Below are 27,880 nucleotides of genomic sequence, written 5' to 3'. Positions count from 1 at the left end.
TTTCTTGGAATCAGGATTGTGATACAAAGTCAGGAAGCCGTGTAAAACGTAAATAAAACCAGAATGGAATGATTTGCAAATCCTTTTTGACCTATATTCAATTGAATACAATTAAGAGAAAGGCTATTTCATGTTCCAGCTGATAAACTATTTTTGTCTGAATTTGATGCTTGAACATGTTCCAAAAAAATTTGGGACGGGGCAACAAAAGAGAGTTGTGAAATGCTCAAAAACACCTGTTTGGAACATTGTACAAGTAAACAGTCATTCATTAGCAAGGATGGGGTGAGGTTCACCACTTTGTGAAAAACTGCGTGGGCAAATAGATGACTTCCAACCATGTGATCAAAATGTGCTACGTTATGAGCATCCGCCATGATGGTGGATCTACAAAGCAACTAAGATGGCAGCTGCTGAAAGCGTGTCTGTAAACAATGCTGAATTTTCTCAGTATTACCACGACTTGAACGGTTGAGCGAAGATTCGATACAAAGAGAAGATCGATATGTGTGGTTTTGACCCATATTATTTTACAAAAGTCAGACTTTTCTGAAGATAAGATAAGACGCTTCTACCGACCATCGAGTACCCAGATATGGCGTTCTATCTGGTTGGGCTGCTGAAGAATCAAGTCCAACCTTGGACGAAACATAGCCCGTTTTCTGAGTGGGTGCCCAGTCTGGATTGTTTCTATCATATAATTTTGCTGGCGCTCCTAGAAGCGAAATGGTAATACGCATGTTAAGATTATAACAACGACCGAGTGAACCCCAACAAGAGAACGCTCATTTTACAGCAAAATTCTAGCAACACGAAATAAAATTCTTCCATGATATTATCGAGAAAGCTTTTGAATCTCACCTGAGATAAAATGATCACTGCAAACACGAGCTGGTTTGGTTTTAGCCTCTGTTAGATCAGCCCTGCCGATGTTGTTCAGCCGTGCTCGTCTCCTCTCCGTACTAAGCCTCAGAGTTTCCTCACCCTCTTTCTGAATCACGGATGGAATTCTAAAAAATCGGAACATGCCACGGTCACGAATACTGTTGTGACCACAACCATATACAGCACAAAGATATGGCAGAGCTAAAAGAACGCTTAAAGCAGTGGAAAAACAAAGAGAGTTGCGCACACGTGACTGTTTTGTATGGAATGTCGCTCGACCCAGCATTTGTATATCCACCACCATGGCCAACATCCAGGTTTCCATTTTGCTTTGACATCACTTACAAGGCAAGGATAGTCCAACACTTTAAGAACAACATTCCTCAGAGTCCAACTGCAAGGAGTTTAGGGATTTCACCATCGACAATCCATAATATCAAAAGATTCAGAAAATCCAGAGAAATCTCTGCACGTAAGGGGCACAACCAAAAACCAACACTGAATTCCTGTGACATTTGATCCTTTAGGCAACACTGCATTAAAAACCAATATGATCGTATTAAGGACATTACTCCATGGGCTCGAGAACACTTTGGAAAACTTTTGTTGGTGAACACAGTTGCTGCGAAGTGAAATTCATATCACAACAACATGCAGAAACACCGCTGAATTCTCTGGGCCCGAGTTGAGATGGACTGACGCAAAGTGAAAAAGTGTACCATGGTCTGATGAGTCCACATTTCAACTGCATTTTTGGAAATCATGGCTGTTGTGTCCTTTGGGCAAAAGAGGAAAAGGACAGTCAAGATTGTTACCAGCACAAAGTTCAAAAGCCAGCATCTGTGATGGTATGGGGATGTGTTGGTGCCCATGGCATGAGTAACTTGCACATCTGTGAAGGCACCATTAATGCTGAAAGGATTTGGAGCAACATATGCTGCCACCCAGACTTTTTTTTTTTCAGGGACACCCCTACTTATTCCAGCAAGATAAAGCTAAGCCATATTCTGCACATGTCATCTACATGCCTATCGTCAACAACAACAATAGTAAAAGAGTGCAGGTGTTGAACTGGCCTGCTTGTCTCCCATTGAAAATGTGTGGCATGTTATGAAGCACAGAATATGACAGCGGGCTATTGAGTAACTGACGTTGTATATCGAGAAAGAATGGGAAGCAACATTGATTGAAAATGATTTGCAAATGATTGCTTTCTGGTTTTATTTGCGTTTTACACAACATCCCAACGTTTTGGGAATTGGGGTTGCACTTAGTAGTCATGCTTTAACATTTTAGTGTGATATTTCAAAATAGGAGTAAAAACATTGTAGCATTAGATTTCACAGGCCAAAAAAACCCCACTGTAATCCTTGCACATATTGTATCTGCTATTGTTGGCTGAAAAAAAGCTAATTAGCAGGCTTAGCAGCATAAACCGGTCACATAATCCGTCACTAATTTTAGTCATGCCATCTGGCAACATCTACAAATACAAACTCATGAGCTATTAGGAGACTCAATTGGTGTAACTGTTTGGCCCACCAGATTTATTTACTTATTTATTTATTTGGGTACAACTTTTTGGTTAAATACACTAGAAATAGATGTTGAGAGTAAGGAATCCTATATAAATGAACTGAGGAATGTTTGTAACCTTTAATTTAAATTGAAAATGAAGCAGTCACCTCAAGCTCACTTTAATTAGATACTTATAGCACACAGCATGTATTTGTCTTGGAGCTGATATTAATACATGTGTTATTTACCAGCTGGGAGGTCCGTATGGTGAAATACCGTGACCGAGGTCTTGAAAGTACTGAGCGAAGCCCTCTGGCCCGAGGTCAGTATTCAAGGCCGAGGTCACGGTATTTCACCATACGGACTGACCTTAAGCTGGTGAATAATATATTTATTTTTTTCTTTACCAAATTCTAACAGAAAACGAGAGCGCCCGAAAGGGAAAACCGAGCCGAGCTGCCATTTTGAATCCTCATTCACGGCTGTAATGCAAATTGCTTCCTCCTCGGTATACAAGTGCACTTCCATGGCAGAAAAAAAACTACATTTTGCCGCCTATGTAGTCCCCTATTTATACAAATAGCAGTCATTCAGGATTCAGCCATGTTTTTGCTCGGCGTTAGCAAGTTGCAGGTTTTTAGCTTTCTCCTGAAATGTTTTCTTTTATTTCTTCTTCCTCAGGGTAGTAAAACTCGCTTTCTCTGTGAACACTGTCGTTATCGCTATCCATGCTGTAAAATTAATGCTATTATACTGAGAAATGCTGGCAAACGTTTATAAGATTTTTGATAATCTTATAAATAAATCTTATAAAAAAAAAGATAAATGTTGACAAAAAATGCTACTATGTTTGTTGTTGTTGTGAACGACTGAGTCGCCAGAGGTCCGTAACCGGGGTCCGTATCGTTGGATACGGACCCGCTCGCAACCCAATCAGAGCGCAGGATTTGATGGAAACCGCACCGCGAAAAAAAAGTCTAATATTAACTCTAAAACATCAAACTTTGCAGTAACATATAGGCTTCTAGTAACTTCTCCACCACACAGGCAGTCTTACCTTTAATAAAGCATCCCATTAGAATCTGACACTGGACGACTAATAAGTCTTTAAGAACAACAACTTTATTTATCACACGTACACTTCTGAAGTTCCTCTCTGTATTTAACTCATCTGAAGCAGTGAGCAATGAGCACACACACGTACCCAGAGCAGTGGACAGCCATGCTACAGCACCCGGGGAGCAGTTAGGGGTTAGGTGCCTCGCTCAAGGGCACGTCACCTCAAGGCCACCCCCATGTTAACCTGCATGTCTTTGGACTGTGGGGGAAACCGGAGCACCCAGAGGAAACCCACACAGACACAGGGAGAACATGCAAACTCCACACAGAAAGGCCCCCGTCAGCCACTGGGTTTGAACCCAGAACCTTCTTTTTGTAAGGCGACAGTGCTAACCACTACACCACCGTGCCGCCCAAATGCGGTAACTGAGGGAACATTTTTTTTTCCTTTATTAAACATTTTTTTCCCTTGTGGTCCATCCATCCATTCATCATCCGTAACTGCTTATCCTGTACAGGGTCACGGGCAAGCTGGAGCCTGACACATAGAGAGACACAACCATTCACACACACATTCACACCGATGGTCAATTTAGAGCCACCTATTAGCCTAACCTGCATGTCTTTGGACTGTGGGGGAAACCGGAGCACCCGGAGGAAACCCACGCGGACACGGGGAGAACATGCAAACTCCGCGCAGAAAGGCCCCCGTCAGCCGTTGGGCTCGAACCCAGGACCTTCTTTTGCTGTGAGGCGACAGTGCTAACCACTACACCACCATGCCACCCTTCCCTTGTGGTATTGAGGTTTTTCACCAGACGTCACAGGGTCACGTGACGCCCCGGTGTCCGCCATTTTGAAGGTCAAGCTACATACTAACGCTGCAGACAGAGAGGGAGAACCAGCTTGAAAAAAAAACGTGTTACAGACACCGGATCCAGTGTAAATAGCTGCCGGAGCGCGCTCCGGCTTGCTCCCCCTCAAATTAAGCAGCGCTGGTTAATTTGAGGGGGAGCAAGCCGGAGTGCGCTCCGGCAGCTATTTACACTGGATCTGGTGTAAATAGCTGCCGGATCATAATTACAGTAAACTAGTAAATACAGTAAAGGAAAAACTTGAGACTGAAAGGTTTTAACAGTCATCCAAATGACTGAACGTAAACATTGCTACAGTAACATACCAGCTATGTTGTTGACATTAGCTAGTGCTAACAGCTAGCTGCTTGTACACTGCTACAACACAGACACCGACCCTAATAATACAGTTCTTGGTCATTGCCTGGTAACAGCAAATTTATAACGGGCCATGTCTCAACAGACTAAGAAGTTATTTCAATGACATTTAATAACATTTTGTTTATCCTGAGGACCGAAAGTAAATGAAAATGTGAACAAACCTTAGCTGTAATAAGATGGCGACCACCGGCTCCAGGGACGACCCGCTGATGTAGGCATGTTACCCAGCCTGACACAAAATATTTGTAGGCATCCAAACTCTTATACGCTTTCAGATCAATACCTGTGTATGGCGATGGGTTTTTAACGACATCGGTATACAGATCATGTGGGCCGAAGTCAGGTAAAGACGAGGGCTTCGTGCACTTCCGTACGTCAGTGAACAATCCTGGTGGAAGCAGGTAAACGTCGTTCTCTAAGCCTGCTAACCTCAATTTTTGCAAATACCTCTCCCTCTGCTCGCCCTGTAAATGCCCTACGTCGCTGGATAGTGAAGGTGTTTTCTGCATCTCGCTCCTTTTTCTTTTATGTTTTTCGTTTGTCGCCTTCCTCGCATTCAAACTGATTCGAGCCGTGCCGTCCAAAATGGCAGCCTCACATGACTTGGTCACGTGGGTAAAAAACCTCAATCGACCAAAAATAATGCCTGTGATTTTGCCTATGAATTTGACCAGAATTGGTGTTGGACCTCAGGTTTTGTCTTTAACCTCGAGCAGACGTTATGTCAAGACCATAGCAGTGCTGACCAAAAATCCTTCTGTAGTTCTCCACCTTCTGACTGGAACACAGCGACTGACTGATTCCTCACTGGGTGAAAGGAAGAGATCTCGACAGATGCCAGTGTTTGTTTGTTTGCATTCCAGTAATTACCTAATGCTTAATTGTTGTTAATGATGATATCACATTATTGTATCGGAACAATAGTACAGTCACTTTCATGTTCAATCCTGCCCTGTGAACAGAATTATGGGTTTACCTTCAGACGAAGAAGTGCTGACTATCTAAGCAGCAAATTGCTAAATCCTAAATCAGACAGAGGTTTGTTGATGCTTTGAAATGTCCTTCCTGACTCTGTTGCGTACAATGATATACAGGTATACTTATTATCAGGACATGACTATTCAGGACTTCATGTTCCTCTTCATCCATCTCAGTGAGGAAGAAAAGTAAGAAGTAGTCACAGTTTAAAAAAAAAAAAAAAAAACCTTCCTGAATACTGCTCCAGGTCTGTGTGTAGTCTGTAGCTGTGCTCCGTGTGATGGACAGGGGTGCATCCCTTAAAGCTGTAGAGTACACACTGTTCTCTTGTAAGAACGTGCAGAGGCAGACAGACAGAGGTGGAGGATGACAGGAAGTCCTCAGCAGTAACATCAGGCTGACAGCCGACCTTTAAAATCCTGCTTTCTTTCTCATGTCTTGTAAACCTGGCGATGTTGTGCTCACAGTAGAGCATGAACTGGTGTCATGTGTTTGCCTCAGATTTAACGGGGTTCCCCAAAACACATAGGCACGCACATGCACGCGGAGAAAGAATCGGGTAACATGCATCTAAAGTGACATTTCGCACCATCAGACGTTACACACCTGGTGTGATAAATGCACATGGAGTCCAAGCTTATAGTTATGCATGCTGAAAATCCTTCTAGCTCAGTTACTTCTTGCCCTTTCCGTTTGACATCGTCGTCCCACGTTCACACACTCTAGCAGAAAAGCTGCTTGGACGTTTCTTAAATTTTGGCTCTCATACTCAGACACACATGCCCCTTTTCCACCAAAGCAGTTCCAGGGCTGGTTCGGGGCCAGTGCTTAGTTTGGAACCGGATTTTCTGTTTCCACTGACAAAGAACTGGCTCTGGGGCCAGAAAAACCGGTTCCAGGCTAGCACCAACTCTCTGCTGGGCCAGAGGAAAGAACCGCTTACGTCAGCGGGAGGGGCGGAGTTGTTAAGACCAACAACAGTAACAAGACCGCGGAAGATCACCATTTTTAAGCAACGAGAAGCAGCAGCTGTACAAACGCGAAGTCATCCATTATTATTATTATTGTTGTTGTTGTTGCTGCTGCTTCTTCCGTGTTGTTTTTGCTTCGATACTCGCGCCAAGGTTTATGCAAACGTAGCGACGTAACTGATGTATACAGCGACGTAACTGACGTATACAGCGATGTAATGACGTGGCTTCCCTTAGCACCGTGAGCTATGGAAAAGCAAACTGGTTCTCAGCTGGCTCACAAGTTGAACGAGTTGTGAACCAGCACCAGCACTGGCCCCGAACCAGCCCTGGAACTGATTTGGTGGAAAAGGGGTAACAGTGGTTCTCGAGATCCCAGCCTGTTACTGAGTTCTCCATGGACCAGAGGTGGACAGTAACGAAGTACATTTACTTGAGTACTGTACTTAAGTACACTTTTTGAGTATCTGTACTTTACTTGAGTATTAATTTTTTTGCCAACTTATGACTTTAACTTCACTGCATTTGAAAGACAAATATCGTACTTTTCACTCCACTACATTTCTGTCAACGTCCTCGTTACTCGTTACTGTGAAGCGGCTTTGAAAGTGGATGTTTTTTCTTTTCTTTCTAAAACGTGATTGTTTTTTTTTCGCTTGTGACACTGAGACAGCCTGTCAGTAATCACTAGGGTCACGTCACATCTGTATAAAATCAAGTTCAGTGATTTCTCAACAGCATTATTTAACACGATCAGTTGATGGCAGAATGGAAGGAGGCGGTTCTTCTGGGGAATGCACGCACCCATGGCTATAATTAGAACGCATGTTTCAGTTTTCTGAAAGGATTAAAGATTCGTTTTGTTTTAAATGTTTGCTTTGCTTGCCGAAAACGAACCACATCACGGCCTACAGTACAAAAACTCGCCGTCCAACCTGCAGGAGCATATTGAGGGATATAAACGTTTTATTCCAAGAGAACGCTTGCAATGAAGTTGTCTGTGCTTTTAGAGCTAGCGATAACGTTGCAATAGCTATGCAGTCTGGTTAGTCAAATGACTTTCTATGGATTTGTCCACCAAGTTGCCGTAGCCTCGTCCACGGCTAACGTGAACACGTAGCTAGTTAACTTGGACACTGTTAGTTAGCATGTAAAAACAGAGTTACGCTAACATGAATAACGTTAACTTATCTAAAGTGCTTTTAGAAATGTTTTAGCATCTCTTCTTCTTCTTTTGGCTGCTCCTGATTAGGGGTCGCCACAGCAGATCTTTCGTGTCCGTTGCTCCCTGTCTTCCGCATCCTTCTCTACCACACCTGCCACTTTCATGTCCTCTCTCACCACATCTCCTCTTTGGCCTTCCTCGTTTTCGTGTGCCTGGCAGCTCCATCCTCAACATTCTCCTTCCAACATGCTCTGCATCTCTTCTCAGGATGTGCCCAAACCATCTCAGTCTCATCTCTCTTAGCTTAATTCCCAAGCTCTCCACATGTGCTGTCCCTCTGATGTGCTCGTTCCTTATCCTGTCCAACCTCCCATCGCAAACCTTAACATCCTCAACTCCGCCACCTCCATATGTTTTAGCTTAATCTTGCCAAATAAACAGAATGTCGAAATCTTTCTTTTCTAGTAACATTAGCTACCCAGTATGATTTGAGTTTGAAAAGAGTTTGCTAGCATGTCAGGTGGAGCTTCACTGATTAGCTAGCTTAACGTTAAACCACCATGATGGCACAGGCAGATTCATATGCGCATGAATACATACTGTACACGTGCGCGCGCATGCTCACACACGACCTGTGAGATGGACAGTACTGTACTAGTCAGTCACAACAAATTGTTGGCATTTTTTGTTTTGATGTCCGATGATGATGGTCTTGCTTTTTTTTTTTGTCTTGCTTAAAGCAGTGTTGCTGTTGGGCAGTTATTAAGCTCGAGGTGTGGATCTGGGTTTTAAGCAGGTTGGATTGTCATTTTTATTTTCTGAGCAAGCTGCATTTACAGCTATTCCACTGTTCTTTCCTGATTAACATACAGTACATACTAGTGCATCTCAAAAAATTAGAATACCATGAAAAAGTTCCTTTTTTTCATAATTTAATTAAAAAAGGTAAACTTTCATATATTCTATATTCATTACATGTAAAGTGAAATATTTAAAGCCTTTTTTGTTTTAATTTTGATGATTATGGCTTATAGCTCATGAAAATCAGAAATCCAGTATCTCAAATTATTAGAATATTCCCGAAGATCAATCAAAAAAAGGATTTACAATACAGAAATGTCCAACTTCTGAAAAGTATATTCATTTATACACTCAATACTTGGTTGGGCTCCTTTACCATGAATTACTGTATCAATGCGGTGTGGCATGGAGGTGATCAGTCTGTGGCACTGCTGAGGTGTTATTGAAGCCCAGGTTGCTTTGATAGTGGCCTTCAGCGTATCTGTATTTTTGGGTCGGGTGTTTCTCATCTTCCTCTTGACAATACCCCATAGATTCTCTATGGGGTTCAGGTCAGGCAAGTTGGCTGGCCAATCAAACACAGTAATATCATGGTCAGCAAACCATTTAGTAGTAGTTTTGGCACTGTGGGTAGGTGCTAAGTCCTGCTGGAAAAGGAAATCAGCATCTCCAAAAAGCTCGTCAGCAGATGGAAGCATGAAGTGCTCTAAAATCTCCTGGTAGATGGCTGTGTTGACTTTGGACTTGATAAAATACAGTGGACCAACACCAGCAGATGACATGGCACCCCAAATCATCACAGACTGTGGAAACTTCACACTGGGCTTCAAACATCTTGGATTCTGTGCCTCTCCACTCTTCCTCCAGACTCTAGAACCGTGATTTCCAAATTAAATGCAAAATGTACTTTCATCTGAAAAGAGGACTTTGGACCACTGAGCAACAGTCCATTTCTTTCTCTCCTTAGCCCAGATAAGACACTTCTGCCATTGTCTCTGGCTCAGGAGTAGCTTGATATTAGGAATCCGAAAGCTGTATCCCCTTTCTTGAAGATGTCTGTTCGTGATGGGTCTTGATACACTGACACCAGCCTCAGTCCACTCCTTGTGAAGCTCTCCCAAGTTCTTGAATCAACTTTTCTTGACAATCCTCTCAAGACTGCGGCCATCCCTGTTGCTTGTGCACCTTTTCCAGCCACCCTTTTCAGCAATGACCTTTTGTGGCTTACCCTCCTTGTGGAGGGCATCAGTGATCATCTTCTGGACAACAGTCAAGTCAGCAGTCTTCCCCATGATTGTGGTTGTGTGTACTGAACTAGACCGAGAGATACACTGTGTTCATACTGTTTTACTCAAACTCGAAATGAAATATTCTAATATTTTGAGATGGGTTTTTTATGTGTTTGTACTGTATGCCATACTGATTAAATTAAAATAGAAAAATGCTTGAAACATTTGAGTTTATGTGTAATGAGTCTATAATATATAACATTTTCACTTTCTTAAATAACTGATGGAAAATGAACTTTTTCACAATATTCTAATTTTTTGAGATGCACTAGTATGGTATATATACATACATGTGTGCACACACTGCCAGAGCTGGGTCAGAACACTACCATGCTGCATTGTGGGGATGGGGAGGAGTGTTACAATTTAAAAAAAAAAAGAAAGAAAATGACAATGGCTCTTCTTTTGCCAGTTCAGTTGTGTTTTATTTTGGAACATTTACCAGGCGTCTACAAGTGAGTCAGTAAATCCAGTCGGTTGCTTCAGAGGCATTAGGTTTTGTAAGCGTTGTGGCAATAATACAACAATGTATTGACAGAAAATGTACTTTTAATGCTTAAGTATTTTTAAAACGAAGTACTTCAGTACTTAAGTAAAAATTTGACTGGACAACTTTCACTTGTATCGGAGTAACATTTGACTAGTGGGATCTGTACTGGTACTTCGACTTAAGTAATGAAGTTGGGTACTTTGTCATCTTCTGCCATGGACTAGCATCTCTAAAGTGTCTTCATTCAAGCATTGAGTCAGTGGACAGCAGTAATTACATTTGCTCCTCAAGGAATACTTCAGGACATTCGACTGAATCTCTTTCTATCACATCTGTAGTGTGTACGGTATGTGATTACCATGATCAAGATGTTCTACACTCAGTGCGTTTACATGCACATCCAAATCAAGCTACTGTCGGTAATCGAGCTAAGGCTCCCACCAGGGGTGCCAGAGAAATCCAATCCTACATGCACACAAGGAAATCGAGCTATTGTGTGAGGTACATTGTGCACCCGAGCCACAGGTGGCGCTACATGCCCCATCGTGTTGGTACACTTCCGGTTGTCGTCATGAAGAAGAGCTATTCAAGAGTATAAACAAAGTTATCAGCAGTGTTGCCAGATACTGCTGACGTTTTCCAGCCCAAAACATGTTCAAATCCGCCAAAATGCACTTAAAACCGCCCAATCTGGCAACACTGGCAGTTCCGTGTTCACAAGTTCCGTGCTCAAGCTGTTAGGCTTGCTCTAACAGACTGTATGGCTACAAACTGTCCTGCGCAGACCACTGTTTTGTAAGACAACTTATTTTGCACAATTGTATATTTTTCTCAAGTCCATTTTTTGTTTACAAAAAAAATATTTTTTTTGCTTCCAATTTAACTTGTGTCTTAATAAACACACAAAAAGTTCAATTGTTTTGTTTTTATTGACATTCTTCAGATGTTGGACATATATATATGTGTGTGTGTGTGTGTGTGTGTATATATATATATATATATATATATATATATATATATATATATACACACACAAATACAATGACTTGTTTATGTATACAATTCACAGCTATGCAACAGCTGTACAGATGTATTTGGTGATACAGTAAGTGAGCTAAATTTTAACAGTGCAAACAATGCCACAAAAAGAAAAGATTCATGCCGTTGTCATGATTCGTTGTCATGCCGACCGAGGCTGTTGTGTTTCCCGCTTGTGGTCTCGTCACTCGTCACTTCCGGAAGGGGCAGTGCTGAAGTAAGTAGCTCGAATATGTAGCTCGATAGGGTTTACATGCACTAAGAAGCTCGGCTAAAATCGCATAATCTTGGTCGCGTAGCTCGATTACGAGAAATCCAGTTCGGTTCGATTTCAGCCGAGCTAAGGTGTTTCCATGCCATTTAGAACTTCGATTTCAGTCGAGCAACGGCAGAAATTCGATTTTCTCTATGTACATGTAAACGCACTGACTGAGAAAAGAGCAAAAAACTTTTTTTTTTTTTTTTTACTTCAATATACAGCTGTGTAATGTAAATTCAGAACTACTAATTATACTGAAATAATGAAGATACAATAGACATGAGTCCTACTCAAGCTGTTCTTGTGTATTTTTATCCAGTGTTCAAACACTGGAGCGACACAGCAAAAGGTTATTAAGATTCCTGATATTTTCTCAGTACAATTATGCTATAGATACTGTACTCCATCAAACCCTGTCCGTGGATGTCTGCGTTAAGTTTCACATTAGGAAGCGGGTTTTTTTTTTGTAATCGTATATACACTACAAATGTGGTTGACAGAGATTAGATTCCTATAACTCCAGCATATTCTGTTCAAAAGGAATGATATTTCACTTAAATCCTCTATATTCTTCTCTCTGAGGAGGACAGGAGAATCTGTACATCTCTTTCTGTCTTCTCTCACGTCCTCTCTCATGGTAACTGACCGTGTCATCCAGGTGCAGTCTTCTTCTTAGGAGCTTCAGTACGACTCCTCTCATGTATCTTTCAGATCTGGTTTTCAAAAATAGCAAGGCATTAAGGCACAATATCTCACTGTATGACGGCTCGAATGCCTAATTATTCTATCCACATGCGCTGGGTATGAGCAGTCGCGTGCTCCGATTGGCTACTCGACTACTATCAGCTCATATACCGTGAGTAGAGAAAAACAAAATGGTAGAGAGTTTTGCTGAACCAGCCGAGGACGAAATAAAAACTCTACTCAAAAACAAAACTCCAAAAAAAATTTAACAAAAAAATTAAAAAGCAACAAAATATGGAATAAAAGTATTTGATGGTAAGAACATATCTTTTTTTTATTTTCAAGAATTATTATTATAGCATTTTCCACAAATTTCTACTGTCATTTCGCCGGTTTGTTTACATTCTTCATCTTTAACTCTTTACCCCTTAAAGCAGTTGCTACAGCCACCCTTGTATATGTATATACTGTTCACCCTTAGAACATATTTACAAGAAAAAAAAGTCGTCAAATGTCGTCATTATGGTGCATACACGCCGGCGTCATGTGTCATCATTATGGGATATACACGGGGTCGTCATTAAGGGGTAAAGAGTTAAGCATTAAAATTTCACATGTATGCAATTTGTCACGTGTCCGCAAAGGGGAAACAATTTTGTCGGATGTTTTATATAAAGTTTTTATTTATCGAATTTGATGAAAATAAAAATGCTCTGTTTCTCAAAATCCAGTGAATGTGGATAGAATAAAACAGTTATTCCACTCAATCTTGCCGTACACGGCTTGACTCGAGTCCAACTCATGCCTGCATTTTAAGGACTTGTGACTTGGCTTGGACTTGAGCACTGATGACTCGGACTCGTGCATTAACTGCATTCGGACTCGTAAATTGGAGACGAGGACTCGGATTTTTTTCTTTATTTTTTGTAACATGCCATAATAATTTGGCATAAGATATTTATATCTACATTAATTTTTATACTAAGTTCATGCAAGAGAATGCACATTCACCTGTTCCTGTCATGTTCATAAACAAACTAACGTTAATGGCGCCAAAAGGCCTGGAGAGAAGCCCCAGGATTGTTCGCTTTGCTTATACAGACTTCTCGTGCAGTGGGAAAAAAAAGCACTGCTATGTGTTCGATATGTAGAAGAACTATTGAGGAGACGATGAGGACAACCTCGAACTTCAATCATCATTTGGCAAGACTCCACCCAGAGAAGGAAGTGACATGATATGTTCATTGCTCCGTTGATAGTGGGCAGGGCTTGCTGAGCGATGAACTAGCGAGTGTTAACCCTCTCTCATGTTATTTGCCCTGTTGATAGTGGGCGGGGCTTGCTGACCGATGAACTAGCGAGTGTTAACCCTCTCTCATGTTATTTGCCCTGTTGATAGTGGGCAGGGCTTGCTGAGCGATGAACTAGCGAGTGTTAACCCTCTCTCATGTTATTTGCCCTGTTGATAGTGGGCGGAGCTTGCTGAGCGATGAACTAGTGAGTGTTAACCCTCTCTCATGTTATTTGCCCTGTTGATAATGGGCGGAGCTTGCTGAGCGATGAACTAGCGAGTGTTAACCCTCTCTCATGTTATTTGCCCTGTTGATAATGGGCAGGGCTTGCTGAGCAATGAACTAGCTAGTGTTAACCCTCTCTCATGTTATTTGCCCTGTTGATAGTGGGCAGGGCTTGCTGAGCGATGAACTAGCGAGTGTTAACCCTCTCTCATGTTATTTGCCCTGTTGATAGTGGGCGGAGCTTGCTGAGCGATGAACTAGCGAGTGTTAACCCTCTCTCATGTTATTTGCCCTGTTGATAGTGGGCGGGGCTTGCTGACCGATGAACTAGCGAGTGTTAACCCTCTCTCATGTTATTTGCCCTGTTGATAGTGGGCAGGGCTTGCTGAGCGATGAACTAGCGAGTGTTAACCCTCTCTCATGTTATTTGCCCTGTTGATAGTGGGCGGAGCTTGCTGAGCGATGAACTAGTGAGTGTTAACCCTCTCTCATGTTATTTGCCCTGTTGATAATGGGCGGAGCTTGCTGAGCGATGAACTAGCGAGTGTTAACCCTCTATCATGTTATTTGCCCTGTTGATAATGGGCAGGGCTTGCTGAGCAATGAACTAGCTAGTGTTAACCCTCTCTCATGTTATTTGCCCTGTTGATAGTGGGCAGGGCTTGCTGAGCGATGAACTAGCGAGTGTTAACCCTCTCTCATGTTATTTGCCCTGTTGATAGTGGGCGGAGCTTGCTGAGCGATGAACTAGCTAGTGTTAACCCTCTCTCATGTTATTTGCCCTGTTGATAGTGGGCGGGGCTTGCTGACCGATGAACTAGCGAGTGTTAACCCTCTCTCATGTTATTTGCCCTGTTGATAGTGGGCAGGGCTTGCTGAGCGATGAACTAGCGAGTGTTAACCCTCTCTCATGTTATTTGCCCTGTTGATAGTGGGCGGAGCTTGCTGAGCGATGAACTAGTGAGTGTTAACCCTCTCTCATGTTATTTGCCCTGTTGATAATGGGCGGAGCTTGCTGAGCGATGAACTAGCGAGTGTTAACCCTCTCTCATGTTATTTGCCCTGTTGATAGTGGGCAGGGCTTGCTGAGCAATGAACTAGCGAGTGTTAACCCTCTCTCATGTTATTTGCCCTGTTGATAGTGGGCGGAGCTTGCTGAGCGATGAACTAGTGAGTGTTAACCCTCTCTCATGTTATTTGCCCTGTTGATAATGGGCGGAGCTTGCTGAGCGATGAACTAGCGAGTGTTAACCCTCTCTCATGTTATTTGCCCTGTTGATAATGGGCAGGGCTTGCTGAGCAATGAACTAGCTAGTGTTAACCCTCTCTCATGTTATTTGCCCTGTTGATAGTGGGCAGGGCTTGCTGAGCGATGAACTAGCGAGTGTTAACCCTCTCTCATGTTATTTGCCCTGTTGATAGTGGGCGGAGCTTGCTGAGCGATGAACTAGCTAGTGTTAACCCTCTCTCATGTTATTTGCCCTGTTGATAATGGGCCGGGCTTGCTGACCGATGAACTAGCGAGTGTTAACCCCCTCTCATGTTATTTGCCCTGTTGATAATGGGCAGGGCTTGCTGAGCAATGAACTAGCGAGTGTTAACCCTCTCTCATGTTATTTGCCCTGTTGATAATGGGCAGGGCTTGCTGAGCGATGAACTAGCGAGTGTTAACCCTCTGTCATGTTATTTGCCCTGTTGATAATGGGCGGGGCTTGCTGAGCGATGAACTAGCTAGTGTTAACCCTCTCTCATGTTATTTGCCCTGTTGATAGTGGGCGGGGCTTGCTGAGCGATGAACTAGCGAGTGTTAACCCTCTCTCATGTTATTTGCCCTGTTGATAGTGGGCGGGGCTTGCTGAGCGATGAACTAGCTAGTGTTAACCCTCTCTCATGTTATTTGCCCTGTTGATAGTGGGCGGGGCTTGCTGAGCGATGAACTAGCTAGTGTTAACCCTCTCTCATGTTATTTGCCCTGTTGATAGTGGGCGGAGCTTGCTGAGCGATGAACTAGCGAGTGTTAACCCTCTCTCATGTTATTTGCCCTGTTGATAATGGGCAGGGCTTGCTGAGCGATGAACTAGCGAGTGTTAACCCTCTCTCATGTTATTTGCCCTGTTGATAGTGGGCAGGGCTTGCTGAGCAATGAACTATTGAGTGTTAACTCTCTCTCATGTTATTTGCCCTGTTGATAGTGGGCGGGGCTTGCTGAGCGATGAACTAGCTAGTGTTAACCCTCTCTCATGTTATTTGCCCTGTTGATAGTGGGCGGAGCTTGCTGAGCGATGAACTAGCGAGTGTTAACCCTCTCTCATGTTATTTGCCCTGTTGATAATGGGCAGGGCTTGCTGAGCGATGAACTAGCGAGTGTTAACCCTCTCTCATGTTATTTGCCCTGTTGATAATGGGCAGGGCTTGCTGAGCAATGAACTATTGAGTGTTAACTCTCTCTCATGTTATTTGCCTTGTTGATAATGGGCGGGGCTTGCTGACCGATGAACTAGCTAGTGTTAACCCTCTCTCATGTTATTTGCCCTGTTGATAGTGGGCGGGGCTTGCTGAGCGATGAACAAGCTTTTTATCTGGAGCCTATTAACTAAAACGGGGCAGTCGAGCAGTAACGTTAGTCCAACGCAGCAGCAGAGACGGTTTCACATAAAGGCAGCAACAGCCACCGTCAAATGGTGCGGGTGGAGTCTTGTTCTCAGACTCGACTCGGATCAAAAGTGAATTTGACTTGGACTGAACTCGAAATTTTCTTTAATGACTTGGACTTGACTCGGACTTGAACACTGGGGACTCGGGACTGAACTCGGACTCAAGGTTTAGTGACTTGACTGCAACGCTGGCTTGTAGCCAACTCGGTGCTACGCGCCTCGTCAGCTATCAGCTCATATACCACTCCATTTCATGGAATAACTGTTAAATTTAATGCCTTGTTGTCAGTGATGCTATAGTCATTTCCATGCATCACTGAATACAGGTGATTGAGTAGGAATCCCTCTCTACCAATTCTCTGTTCAGCTCAATTTCCGTGCCTTTTGCTGTTCTCTGAATTTTTATTTTTATTTTTTTTTTGTGGATCTGCCATTTCAAGTTATTCAATTTAAAGGCTTTATCGTCTTCACAATCAGTCTGGCTGACTTTGTGATCTGGAGTTTTACAAAAAACACTTTGGTTCGACATTTGATATTCATAGCACAGAAGAGTTTTTGTGAAATTGGGAAATCTCTTTTGCACTCCTCTTGTTACCTGACGGGACACGACGGTGAAGCCTCATTACACTCCAACACACCTACCTACTCTTGGCTTTTGTTTTCGTCATACATTATTATCCCAAATAATGACACACAGAGCTCATGAGAAATGGAGTTTTGAAAGGTTTAAACAACACAAATCTGTCTTCCTTGCCATGTCCTCAATCATGCATGTTCTCTTACTGACGTTTGTACGGTATGTAATATACTGTTGGTTTTCCACCTCTTGCTCTCAACTTTACTTCTGACTCTGCCCGTGGTCCGCTCTGGCTGACCGTGGTCATTCAAATGAAAGCATTGTTCCCACTTCCAGTTTAATTTAAACAGCCATTAGCTAAACAGAGAGCTGCGGTGCCGGTGAAGGAGGCAGCCGATTGGAATTGCAGCACTGCACAACACCTGTCGATACAATGATTTCCTTACTTATGAATGAGAGAGTTGCGGTGCTTTAGCTAATGGTTTTGGGTGCAGGGAATGGACAACACAAAGAGGGCTGAAAATGGAAGGAGAGAGTGAAAGTAAACAGGGGAAGAAAAAAAAAAGAGGAAAGGCCCTGATTGATGGAGGTACTGCTCTCTGGTTCAGTCTCCTCATTCATCACTTGCTGCAGAGTACGGTGTTTAAAAAGTCATTTTCATAAGAGGAGGAAAGCACTGAGGCAAGACGGGGGGAGGGAGAGTTTAACCCTGTCTACTTCGTTCTTATGCGCACACACTTTTTTTTTTTTTTTCTCTTCTAATACTTTTATTTGGATGAGCCCAGAAGCCTGAACGTCACAATCCAAATTAATAGAAAGGCTCAATATCGCTGCCGGTTATTCCACATTATACACGGACACTTTACAGCATGGTACACATCCTTATTTTTACATTAATGATGGCAGTTATGACGGAAGTGTGTGTTTTTATGGATACAATAAAGCCATGTTTACTATTACAACCATCTTGCCACATACAAGCTGTACACTGCAGTCCTTATTAACTTCGTCATGATTGTGTTGTGCCTGGGGAGAATGGTCGAAGTATTGACTCGGTATCCTTAATCAGCATCCATACTGAATTAATAACGTGAAGAATAATAAATAACGGATAACACGCAAGGCATGGTCTTTTTGTTTTGTTTCAGGAGCTAATGTGACCTGATTTCGCTGATGGTTTTCCAGTCCAATTATGGCATACACTACCGTTCAAAAGTTTGGGGTCACTTTGAAATGTCCTTATTTTTGAAAGAAAAGCACTGTTCTTTTCAATGAAGATCACTTTAAACTAATCAGAAATACACTCTATACATCGCTAATGTGGTAAATGACTATTCTAGCTGCAAATGTGTGGTTTTTGGTGCAATATCTCCATAGGTGTATAGAGGCCCATTTCCAGCAACTCTCACTCCAGTGTTCTAATGGTACAATGTGTTTGCTCATTGCCTCAGAAGGCTAATGGATGATTAGAAAACCCTTGTACAATCATGTTAGCACAGCTGAAAACAGTTGAGCTCTTTAGAGAAGCTATAAAACTGACCTTCCTTTGAGCAGATTGAGTTTCTGGAGCATCACATTTGTGGGGTCGATTAAATGCTCAAAATGGCCAGAAAAATGTCTTGAGTATATTTTCTATTCATTTTACAACTTATGGTGGGAAATAAAAGTGTGACTTTTCATGGAAAGCACAAAATTGTCTGGGTGACCCCAAACTTTTGAACGGTAGTGTACATTATACAGACTGAAATTGAATAGTATTTAAATTCCATGGATGGCAAGAAATATGCTGGGAAAGAAAACTCAAAACAAACATGAATTCTCTGTCCCTCTCCTCAGGTTTCTCTGGTGTGGAGCTGGGTCCGACTCTGGGCCTGAAGAAGTCCAGTTCTCTGGAGAGTCTTCAGACGGCCGTGTCTGAGGCTCAGAAGAATGACCTGCTGCTCTTCCACAGGCCTCGTGGTCACATGGTGAGGGGCCGTGGCTGCAACGAGAGCTTCCGTGCCGCCATTGACAAATCATACGATGGCCCGGCTGAGGAGGACGATGGTAAACGAGCACGACACACTTTGAGTTCTGTTTATATTAACCCAATCTAGCTGAACTGCTTTGAGCATTGACTTTAAAGGAGAACTGAAGGCAATTTTTTTTTAATTATCAAAATTCTATTTCTCTCATTTTATTAAATATAGGAATGCATTTCTGACAGCTATTTTGTCACTGCTATAGCAAGTTATGAGTGTTTGAAATATGCTCTGTAATATATCAGTCCATATGTCAAAGCAATGGCCGTAAACGAGATTCGCTGAGACCTGTGCGAGACATCGTAGGACGGAAGTAAAACGTACAGCGGAAATCAAAGTGACCGACATCTGCTAACGTTGTCAAAAGACGCACGCGCCCTCTTTCGAATGCTGATGTAATCAAGCCAGAAGTTTTCCCTGTGCCCGAAATCGCTCCCTGCTCACTATATAGGACATGATCTAGTGGGGACGCCATTTTGTAGTGCTGTCCAAAACCTTAGTGAGGATTATGTGGGAAATGCGCTCAATGTATTTATCATATGTTATTTACCAGCTGAGAGGTCCGTATCGTGGAATACCGTGACCAAGGTCTTGAAAGTACTGACCGAGGCCCTCTGGGCCGAAGTCAGTATTCAAGGCTGGTAAAATTCAGGGATGCAAACGGCGCGCCTTTTGGCAGATGCTGCCTTTTTCACGGCTGAATCGCACAGATCCGATTTTTTTTGGGGGGGGGGGCGTTGGAGTGTCTGATTATAATTTCAAAGTAAATTCTGTATTAAAATTACTAAATAAGCAAATGCCGTGACAGTCCATGAAACGTAGGAAGTATAAGTATGAGAAGAAAACAGTAAATCAGAAAGCTGCGTACATTTGCACGAAAGCTGCGCATATGTGCGCAGCTTTCTGATTTACTGTTTTCTTCTCATACTTCCTATGTTTCATGGACTGTAATGGCATTTGCTTATATACAGAATTTACTTTGATGAAATTATAATCAGACACTCCAACGCACCCCCTAAAAAAAAAATCGGATCTGCACGATTCAGCCGTGAAAAAGGTGGCATCCACCAAAAGGTGCGCCATTTGCATCCCTGAAAATTATATATTTCTTTTTTTCTTTACCAAATTCTAACAGAAAACGAGAGTGCCCGAAAGGGAAAACCGAGCCGAGCTGCCATTTTGAATCCTCATTCACAGCTGTAATGCAAATTGCTTCCTCCTCGGTATACAAGTGCACTTCCATGGCAGGAAAAAAACTACATTTTGCTGCCTATGTAGTTCCCTATTTATACAAATAGGAGTCATTCAGGATTCAGCCATGTTTTTGCTCGGCGATAGCAATTAGTTCGAGGTTTTTAGCTTTCTCCTGAAATGTTTTCTTTTATTTCTTCTTCCTCAGGGTAGTAAAACTCGCTTTCGCTGTGAACACTGTCGTTATCGCTATCCATGTTGTAAAATTAATGCTATTCTCCTGAGAAATGCTGGCAAAAATTTATAAGATTTTTGATAATCTTATAAATAAATCTTATAAAAAAAAAGATAAATGTTGACAAAAAATTCTACTATGTTTGTTGTTGTTGTTGTTGTTGTGAACAAGCGAGTCGCCAGAGGTCCATAACCAGGGTCCGTAACTGGGGTCCGTACCGTAGGATACGGACCCGCTTGCCAGCCAATCAGAGCGCAAGATTTGGACCGCGAAAAAAATAAATGCATGTATTTATTATTTTTGAAAACCCACCAGCTGCCTGATCTGGCACGTTTTAGTTGTGCGACAGTAATGATATAAATACCAGCGTGACGGACTCATCCTTATCTTGTCGTCTTTCCAACTCTCCTCCTCTACTCCACGTTGGTTCAAAGTCGTATGGAATAATCTCATCACTGATGAAGCTGGCAAATCTCAAAATTAATCTGAATTGGAATGATATGGCGATCTGGCCGCTGTGTAAACAGTTTTCAAAATGGCGGCGCTGACACTTCACGTTTGAAGTCTCGCACAAGTCTCATGAAGATCGCGTGGATAAGCGACGCCTGCTGTGGACCAAACGAACTACATTCAGCATGGCTAAAAACCGAAAAAGCTGATAAGTGTAATATAATATGCCAATACGAGTCACGATATAAGGTTAATAAAATCAAAGATGTAATTGAAAAACACGTTAATTAAGAAATAAAGCAAGTTTAAAAATGACTTCAGTTCCCCTTTAAAAGCCTTTAGTATAACTATGGAGGTGATTATAGAAAATTACGCATGTTGATTGGTCGAGAAATTAGGACTATTTCTCAACAATCACCTCGAATGACTCGGCAAAATGGCGGCCAATCACTTTGTCACTGTAAGTGAGGAAGAATTACAAACGATGAAAGAAAATGCTGTTGCTAAAAGCATTAAAGAGGCTACGGAGTTTGGTCTAAAACTATTCAAAGGTAAGGTGGAATTGTGATTTATTTTATCCATTTAAAAACAAAGTATTTTATGTGACTCGGCATAGATAAGTGAGACAGGTCTGCACTGCGCCTTTATATTTGCATGCTGTTTATGAATTTTGAAATTATTTTTTATCTTTTTTTTTTTTTAAATAATCACTTGTGTATTGATACTAAAACAATGATCCGCCTCAGGCTCAGTGAATATCGGTGAATAATAACCGGGATGAAATTGAAGTCACCTTGCCTTCGGCAAATAATTTTTTAATATAAGGAGCATAATAGGCCTTCTATTTCAATTTTTTAGTCTGTAGTTCTGATGTTAGCTTTGACTAGCACTATAGGCAGTCTGTGCTGTACCATCTCTGTGCAGTGTGTGGATTGGCTGTGTCCCCTCTACTCTTATATGGGCCGTGGTGTCTCTGCTTTGCTGTATTTACACGTGCCGTGTTGACTCTGCTGTGCTTGTTTGTTGTGTTATCTCTGTGCTCTGCTCTGTTTATATGTGCCGTGTTGACTCTGCTGTGCTTGTTTGTTGTGTTATCTCTGTGCTCTGCTGTTTGTATGTGTCATCTTGTCTCTGCTTTGCTGTGTTTATATGTGCTGTGTTGACTCTGCTGTGCTCTGCTATGTTTGTGTTATGTTGACTCTGCTGCGCATGTTTGTTATGTTATCTCTGTGCTCTGCTATGTTTGTGTTATGTTGACTCTGCTGCGCATGTTTGTTGTGTTATCTCTGCTGTGTTTATATGTGCGGTGTTGACTCTGCTGTGCTCTGCTGTGTTTGTGGTATGTTGACTCTGCTGTGCTTGTTTCTTGTGTTAGCTCTGCTGTGTTTATATGTGCCGTGTTGACTCTGCTGTGCTTGTTTCTTGTGTTAGCTCTGCTGTGTTTATATGTGCCGTGTTGACTCTGCTGTGCTTGTTTCTTGTGTTAGCTCTGCTGTGTTTATATGTGCCGTGTTGACTCTGCTGTGCTTGTTTCTTGTGTTAGCTCTGCTGTGTTTATATGTGCCGTGTTGACTCTGCTGTGCTTGTTTCTTGTGTTACCTCTGTGCTCTGCTGTTTGTACGTGTCGTCTCTGCTTTGCTCTGTTGATATGTGCCGTGTTGACTCTGATGTGCTTGTTTGTTGTGTTATCTCTGTGCTCTGCTGGTTGTATGTGTCATCTTGTCTCTGCTTTGCTCTGTTTAGATGTGCCGTGTTGACTCTGCTGTGCTCTGCTATGTTTGTGTTATGTTGACTCTGCTGCGCATGTTTGTTGTGTTATCTCTCTGCTCTGCTATGTTTGTGTTATGTTGACTCTGCTGCGCATGTTTGTTGTGTTATCTCTGTGCTCTGCTGTGCTCTGCTATGTTTGTATAATGTTGACTCTGCTGCGCATGTTTGTTGTGTTATCTCTGTGCTCTGCTGTGCTCTGCTATGTTTGTGTTATGTTGACTCTGCTGCGCATGTTTGTTGTGTTATCTCTGCTGTGTTTATATGTGCGGTGTTGACTCTGCTGTGCTCTGCTATGTTTGTGGTATGTTGACTCTGCTGTGCTTGTTTCTTGTGTTAGCTCTGCTGTGTTTATATGTGCCTTGTTGACTCTGCTGTGCTTGTTTCTTGTGTTATCTCTGTGCTCTGCTGTTTGTACGTGTCGTCTCTGCTTTGCTCTGTTTATATGTGCTGTGTTGACTCTGATGTGCTTGTTTGTTGTGTTATCTCTGTGCTCTGCTGTTTGTATGTGTCTTCTTGTCTCTGCTTTGCTCCGTTTATATGTGCGGTGTTGACTCTGCTGTGCTCTGCTATGTTTGTGTTATGCTGACTACTGCGCATGTTTGTTGTGTTATCTCTGCTGTGTTTATATATGCCGTGTTGACTCTGCTGTGCTCTGCTGTGTTTGTGGTATGTTGACACTGCTGCACATGTTTGTTGTGTTAGCTCTGCTGTGTTTATATGTGCCGTGTTGACCCTGCTGTGCTCTGCTATGTTTGTGTTATGTTGACTCTGCTGCGCATGTTTGTTGTGTTATCTCTGCTGTGTTTATATGTGCGGTGTTGACTCTGCTGTGCTCTGCTATGTTTGCGTTATGTTGACTCTGCTGCGCATGTTTGTTGTGTTATCTCTGCTGTGTTTATATGTGCGGTGTTGACTCTGCTGTGCTCTGCTATGTTTGCGTTATGTTGACTCTGCTGCGCATGTTTGTTGTGTTAGCTCTGCTGTGTTTATATGTGCCGTGTTGACTCTGCTGTGCTCTGCTATGTTTGTGTTACGTTGACTCTGCTGCGCATGTTTGTTGTGTTATCTCTGCTGTGTTTTATGTGTGCCGTGTTGACTCTGATGTGCTTGTTTCTTGTGTTATCTCTGTGCTCTGCTGTTTGTACGTGTTGTCTTGTCTCTGCTTTGCTCTGTTTATATGTGCCGTGTTGACTCTGCTGTGCTCTGCTATGTTTGTGTCATGTTGACTCTGCTGTGCTTGTTTGTCGTGTTATCTCCGCTCTGCTGTTTTTATATGTGCCGTGTTGACTCTGCTGTGATTGTTTGTTGTGTTATCTCTGTGCTCTGCTGTGTTTGTCTCTATACTCTGTGTAGATATGCTGTTTGTGCTGTGCTTTATGCACTTGGACTGTATCAGCTAAACTCTGCGTTGCGCTGTGTTGCCCGTGTGCTATGCTCTGTGGCTGTGTTCTCCCTTCTCTGTTGTTTTGCTGTTTTCTTCTGTGTCTGTTGTCTGTGCTGTGTTGTCACTGCGCTACATATACATACATGTGTTGTCTTCTCTGTGCTATACACAGTGTAGATGTGCTGTGTCGTCTCTGTGCTCGGCACTATGTAATTCTACTCCATCATCTCTGTGCTGTGCACTGTGTAAATGTGCTTTGTTAACTGGACAGAATGTGCTCTGCTGCATTTACTCTCTAAGCACTGCTGCGTTAATGTGCTAGAATCTCCGTGCTCTGTCCTGTGTGGGCGTGCTATCAACTCTATGCAATGTCATCTCTGTGCTGGACTGTGCTGTCATGAGTGTTGTTTTATTCGTTGCTGTTGTGTGTCCGTTGTGATGGAGGAATGGGAAATGAGGGGTTAAGTGAGCATCTGTGTCCTTGTCATGTGTTTCCCATTCTCTAACACCAGTTTAATTGGCCATCCTGTTAGAGAGAGAGAGGGGAAGGGAGGAAAGTGTAACAGAACAGAGATGTTGCTCATTATGCTCAGTGTGAACAGGCTGCCTCTGACAGATACAGCACAGTTGAGGAACAGCAGTCTCAAACTAACACACACAATGCATTTATTCTACCACAGCCACACGCCACCTGTGCCTTCTCCTTGCTTTCCACCGAGATCTGCTTGAGCATAAAGCAATATATGGGTGAAATAGAAGCTGAGAAATAAACACGTATTTAACCTCTAGTTTATGTCTTTAGGCTTGGTTTTGCCTTTCCTGCACTGATAGTCATTAGTGGCTGGTTATAGATAAGGTTTTTTTTAAATGCTACATTTATGTTGGTATCCCTCCTTCATCTCTGACGCAATTTTTCATCAAAAGCCCAATTTTCTCCGCGCTTATCCTGTGTTTGCATGCTGAAAGTATGCTTGATGTAAACCAAACAAATGCAAAATTTGCAAAGAAGAGAGCGTAGGTTTTTTTTTTTCTTCTATTCACCTTGATTAGGTACCATTACTGAAGGTTAGCTATGCTAAGATTAGCATAGTTATGGATGTGGAAGCGATTCTTTTTAATATTAAAGGTGCTGACTGCAAAGTTGAATTGTTCTATTTCTCTTGCTGTTGGAGTTTCGAGATGTTTCGCTGCTGCACACACTGTGTATCTTCTGTGTAAATGTTTAGCCGCGATAAAAAGCGTCCCGCGTTTTACAGTTCCGGAGATTGCCGAAGCAAGTGAGCAACAGTATCATGTGACCAACGTGGGGCGTGTTTGACCTACGTTGAACCAAACCAAGTCGGCATGGGCAAACATGGCGGATTCTGCTCTCCTGCTTGCTAAAATCCAGCGGAAAAGGAAAGCATGAAAGCGAATCAGCTAGAAAGCGCGCCAGAAAAGCGATGGAAACCAAAACGTCGTCCGCAAGAATTTTCGTGAAGGGACAGATCGACCGCTGGAATCAGCTGAAGGATGAAACGGGTGCGAAATCTGACGAAGGATTTGCAGCACTTGGATTGGTGGGTCTGAGTATGGAGTTATACACCTAATGGTTTGGTCTTAAAGAGAAAGAAACAATAATACACAAACAGTAACAGAGAAAAGATATATTCATTCGTCTTTTGTTTCACGGATCTGTTCGCGAATATCAACCACAGATTACATACCTGCGACTCAGAACTCTCCGAGGTCGATGCAGAGTCATGATGTTTTCTGCATTTCACCATCTTGGTGTGACGCAGTTCCATAGTTATGCTAATTAGTTCAAGCTCCTCACGTTCGGCTGTTTCCGTAGGGCCGTACTGTTTACCTCAGGAAGGAGGAAAAACGGTCCCAAAACGGAGAAAAGCGACCCTCAGGACAGCAAAAATAATCACATCTCGTCTTATGTTCTTACGGGACATAGGAAAATGCCATGCACAGTTGAAAAACAACTTGGAAAAATTTCAGATGACTTTGCAGTCAGCACCTTTTAATCTTGTGATGACTGCAAATCACCATCCAGTTCATGACATCATAATTGCTTTCCATTGGACTTCATGGTATCCTCTCAGTATCGCTGTCGGTGTTTGCCTCCACTACAAAACATCCAGTCTGCTGCTTTCTTCTAAAGAAAATGCAAGATTACTGCCTTAGAAAAGAGACTAGCTGGATCATCATCATCATCATCTTTCGGCTGTTCCCATTAGGGGTCGCCACAGCGGATAATGTCCCTCCATCTCCTCCGTATCTTCTTCTATCACACCAACCGTCCTCATGTCCTCCTTCACCACATCCATACCGGTAAATCTCATCTTTGTTCTTCCTCTTTTCCTTCTACCTGGCAACTCCATCTCCAGCATTCTTTTCCCAATATACCCTGGATCTCTCCTCTGTACGTGTCCAAACCGTCTCGATCTCGCCTCTATCTCGCTTTGTCTCTAAGCCATCCTACATGTCTTGTCCCTCTAATATACTCGTTTCTAATCCTGTCTGACTTGGTCACGCCGAACGAAAGTCTGAACATCTTCAGCTCTGCTACCTCCCGTCTTTTTGTCAGTGCCACTGTCGGTGCTAATCTTAGCATAGCTTTGATTATGCTATGCTAATGATTATGCTAATCTTGGCATCACTTTGTCAGTGCTACTGTGTCCAAACTGTACAACATAAGTGGTCTTATGCTTCGGTCACAACCGGCCGTACGTGCTCCTATGGCCGGTCTGCATGCAAAAAACGCAAGAAACGCACAGAGGGCGCGCGTGTGATGTGCTGATTTTCGAGCCGTAGACTGGCCGCAGACCGGCCGCAGAGGTTCTTTGGCATGTCAAACAAACTCTATGGGCGCTTACGTTTTTTTCAGGTTGCAAGACAAACTTATGGCCAACGTGCGTCTTTCTCCACGAACAAAAAAACCGCAGCGATTTGGGAAACGCCAAAAATCGCACGGCCAAAAAATCATACGTCCAGTTGTGACTTAGGCTTTACGTAGGTGTAAGAGACCAACTGGATATTGTTTGATTAAAAAAAAAATAGTTAAAAGTGAAGTATAAAACATGGCCTTAAAGGAACAGTCCACCGTACTTCCATAATGAAATATGCTCTTATCTGAATTGAGACGAGCTGCTCCGTACCTCTCCGAGCTTTGCGCGACCTCCCAGTCAGTCAGACGCAGTCAGATGCGCTGTCACTCCTGTTAGCAATGTAGCTAGGCTCAGCATGGCCAATGGTATTTTTTGGGGCTGTAGTTAGATGCGACCAAACTCTTCCGCGTTTTTCCTGTTTACATAGGTTTATATGCCCAGTGATATGAAACAAGTTCAGTTACACAAATTGAAACGTAGCGATTTTGTATGCTATGGAAAGTCCGCACTATAATGACAGGCGTACTAACACCTTCTGCGCGCTTCGGCAGCGCATTGATACGGAGCTCAGATATCAATGCGCTGTTGAAGCGCGCAGAAGGTGTTAGTACGCCTGTCATTATAGTGCGGACTTTCCATAGCATAGAAAATCGCCACGTTTCAATTTGTGTAACTGAACTTGTTTCATGTCACTGGTCATATAAACCTATGTAAACAGGAAAAACGTGGAAGAGTTTGGTCGCATCTAACTACAGCCCCAAAAAATACCATTGGCCATACTGAGCCTAGCTACATTGCTAACAGGAGTGACAGCGCGTCTGACTGCGTCT

At 42.7% G+C, this 27,880-nt stretch overlaps 1 protein-coding gene across 6 annotated transcripts in view; it reads left to right on the top strand.

The window, feature by feature from the left end:
* The window catches only part of pard3bb (par-3 family cell polarity regulator beta b), a 920,021-nt gene that overhangs the window by 667,246 nt on the left and 224,895 nt on the right, over positions 1-27,880 (top strand). For all 6 annotated transcript variants that reach the window (XM_060930186.1, XM_060930187.1, XM_060930184.1 and 3 more), the window contains one exon: positions 18,957-19,166. In XM_060930186.1, the coding sequence (XP_060786169.1) occupies positions 18,957-19,166 (210 nt within the window). The remainder of the gene's footprint in view (positions 1-18,956; positions 19,167-27,880) is intronic.

Source organism: Neoarius graeffei, chromosome 9 (assembly GCF_027579695.1).
Source record: "Neoarius graeffei isolate fNeoGra1 chromosome 9, fNeoGra1.pri, whole genome shotgun sequence".
NCBI lineage: Eukaryota > Metazoa > Chordata > Actinopteri > Siluriformes > Ariidae > Neoarius > Neoarius graeffei.
The sequence above is the reverse complement of the archived record's forward strand: the minus strand, read 5'-3'. Positions and strand labels throughout refer to the sequence as shown.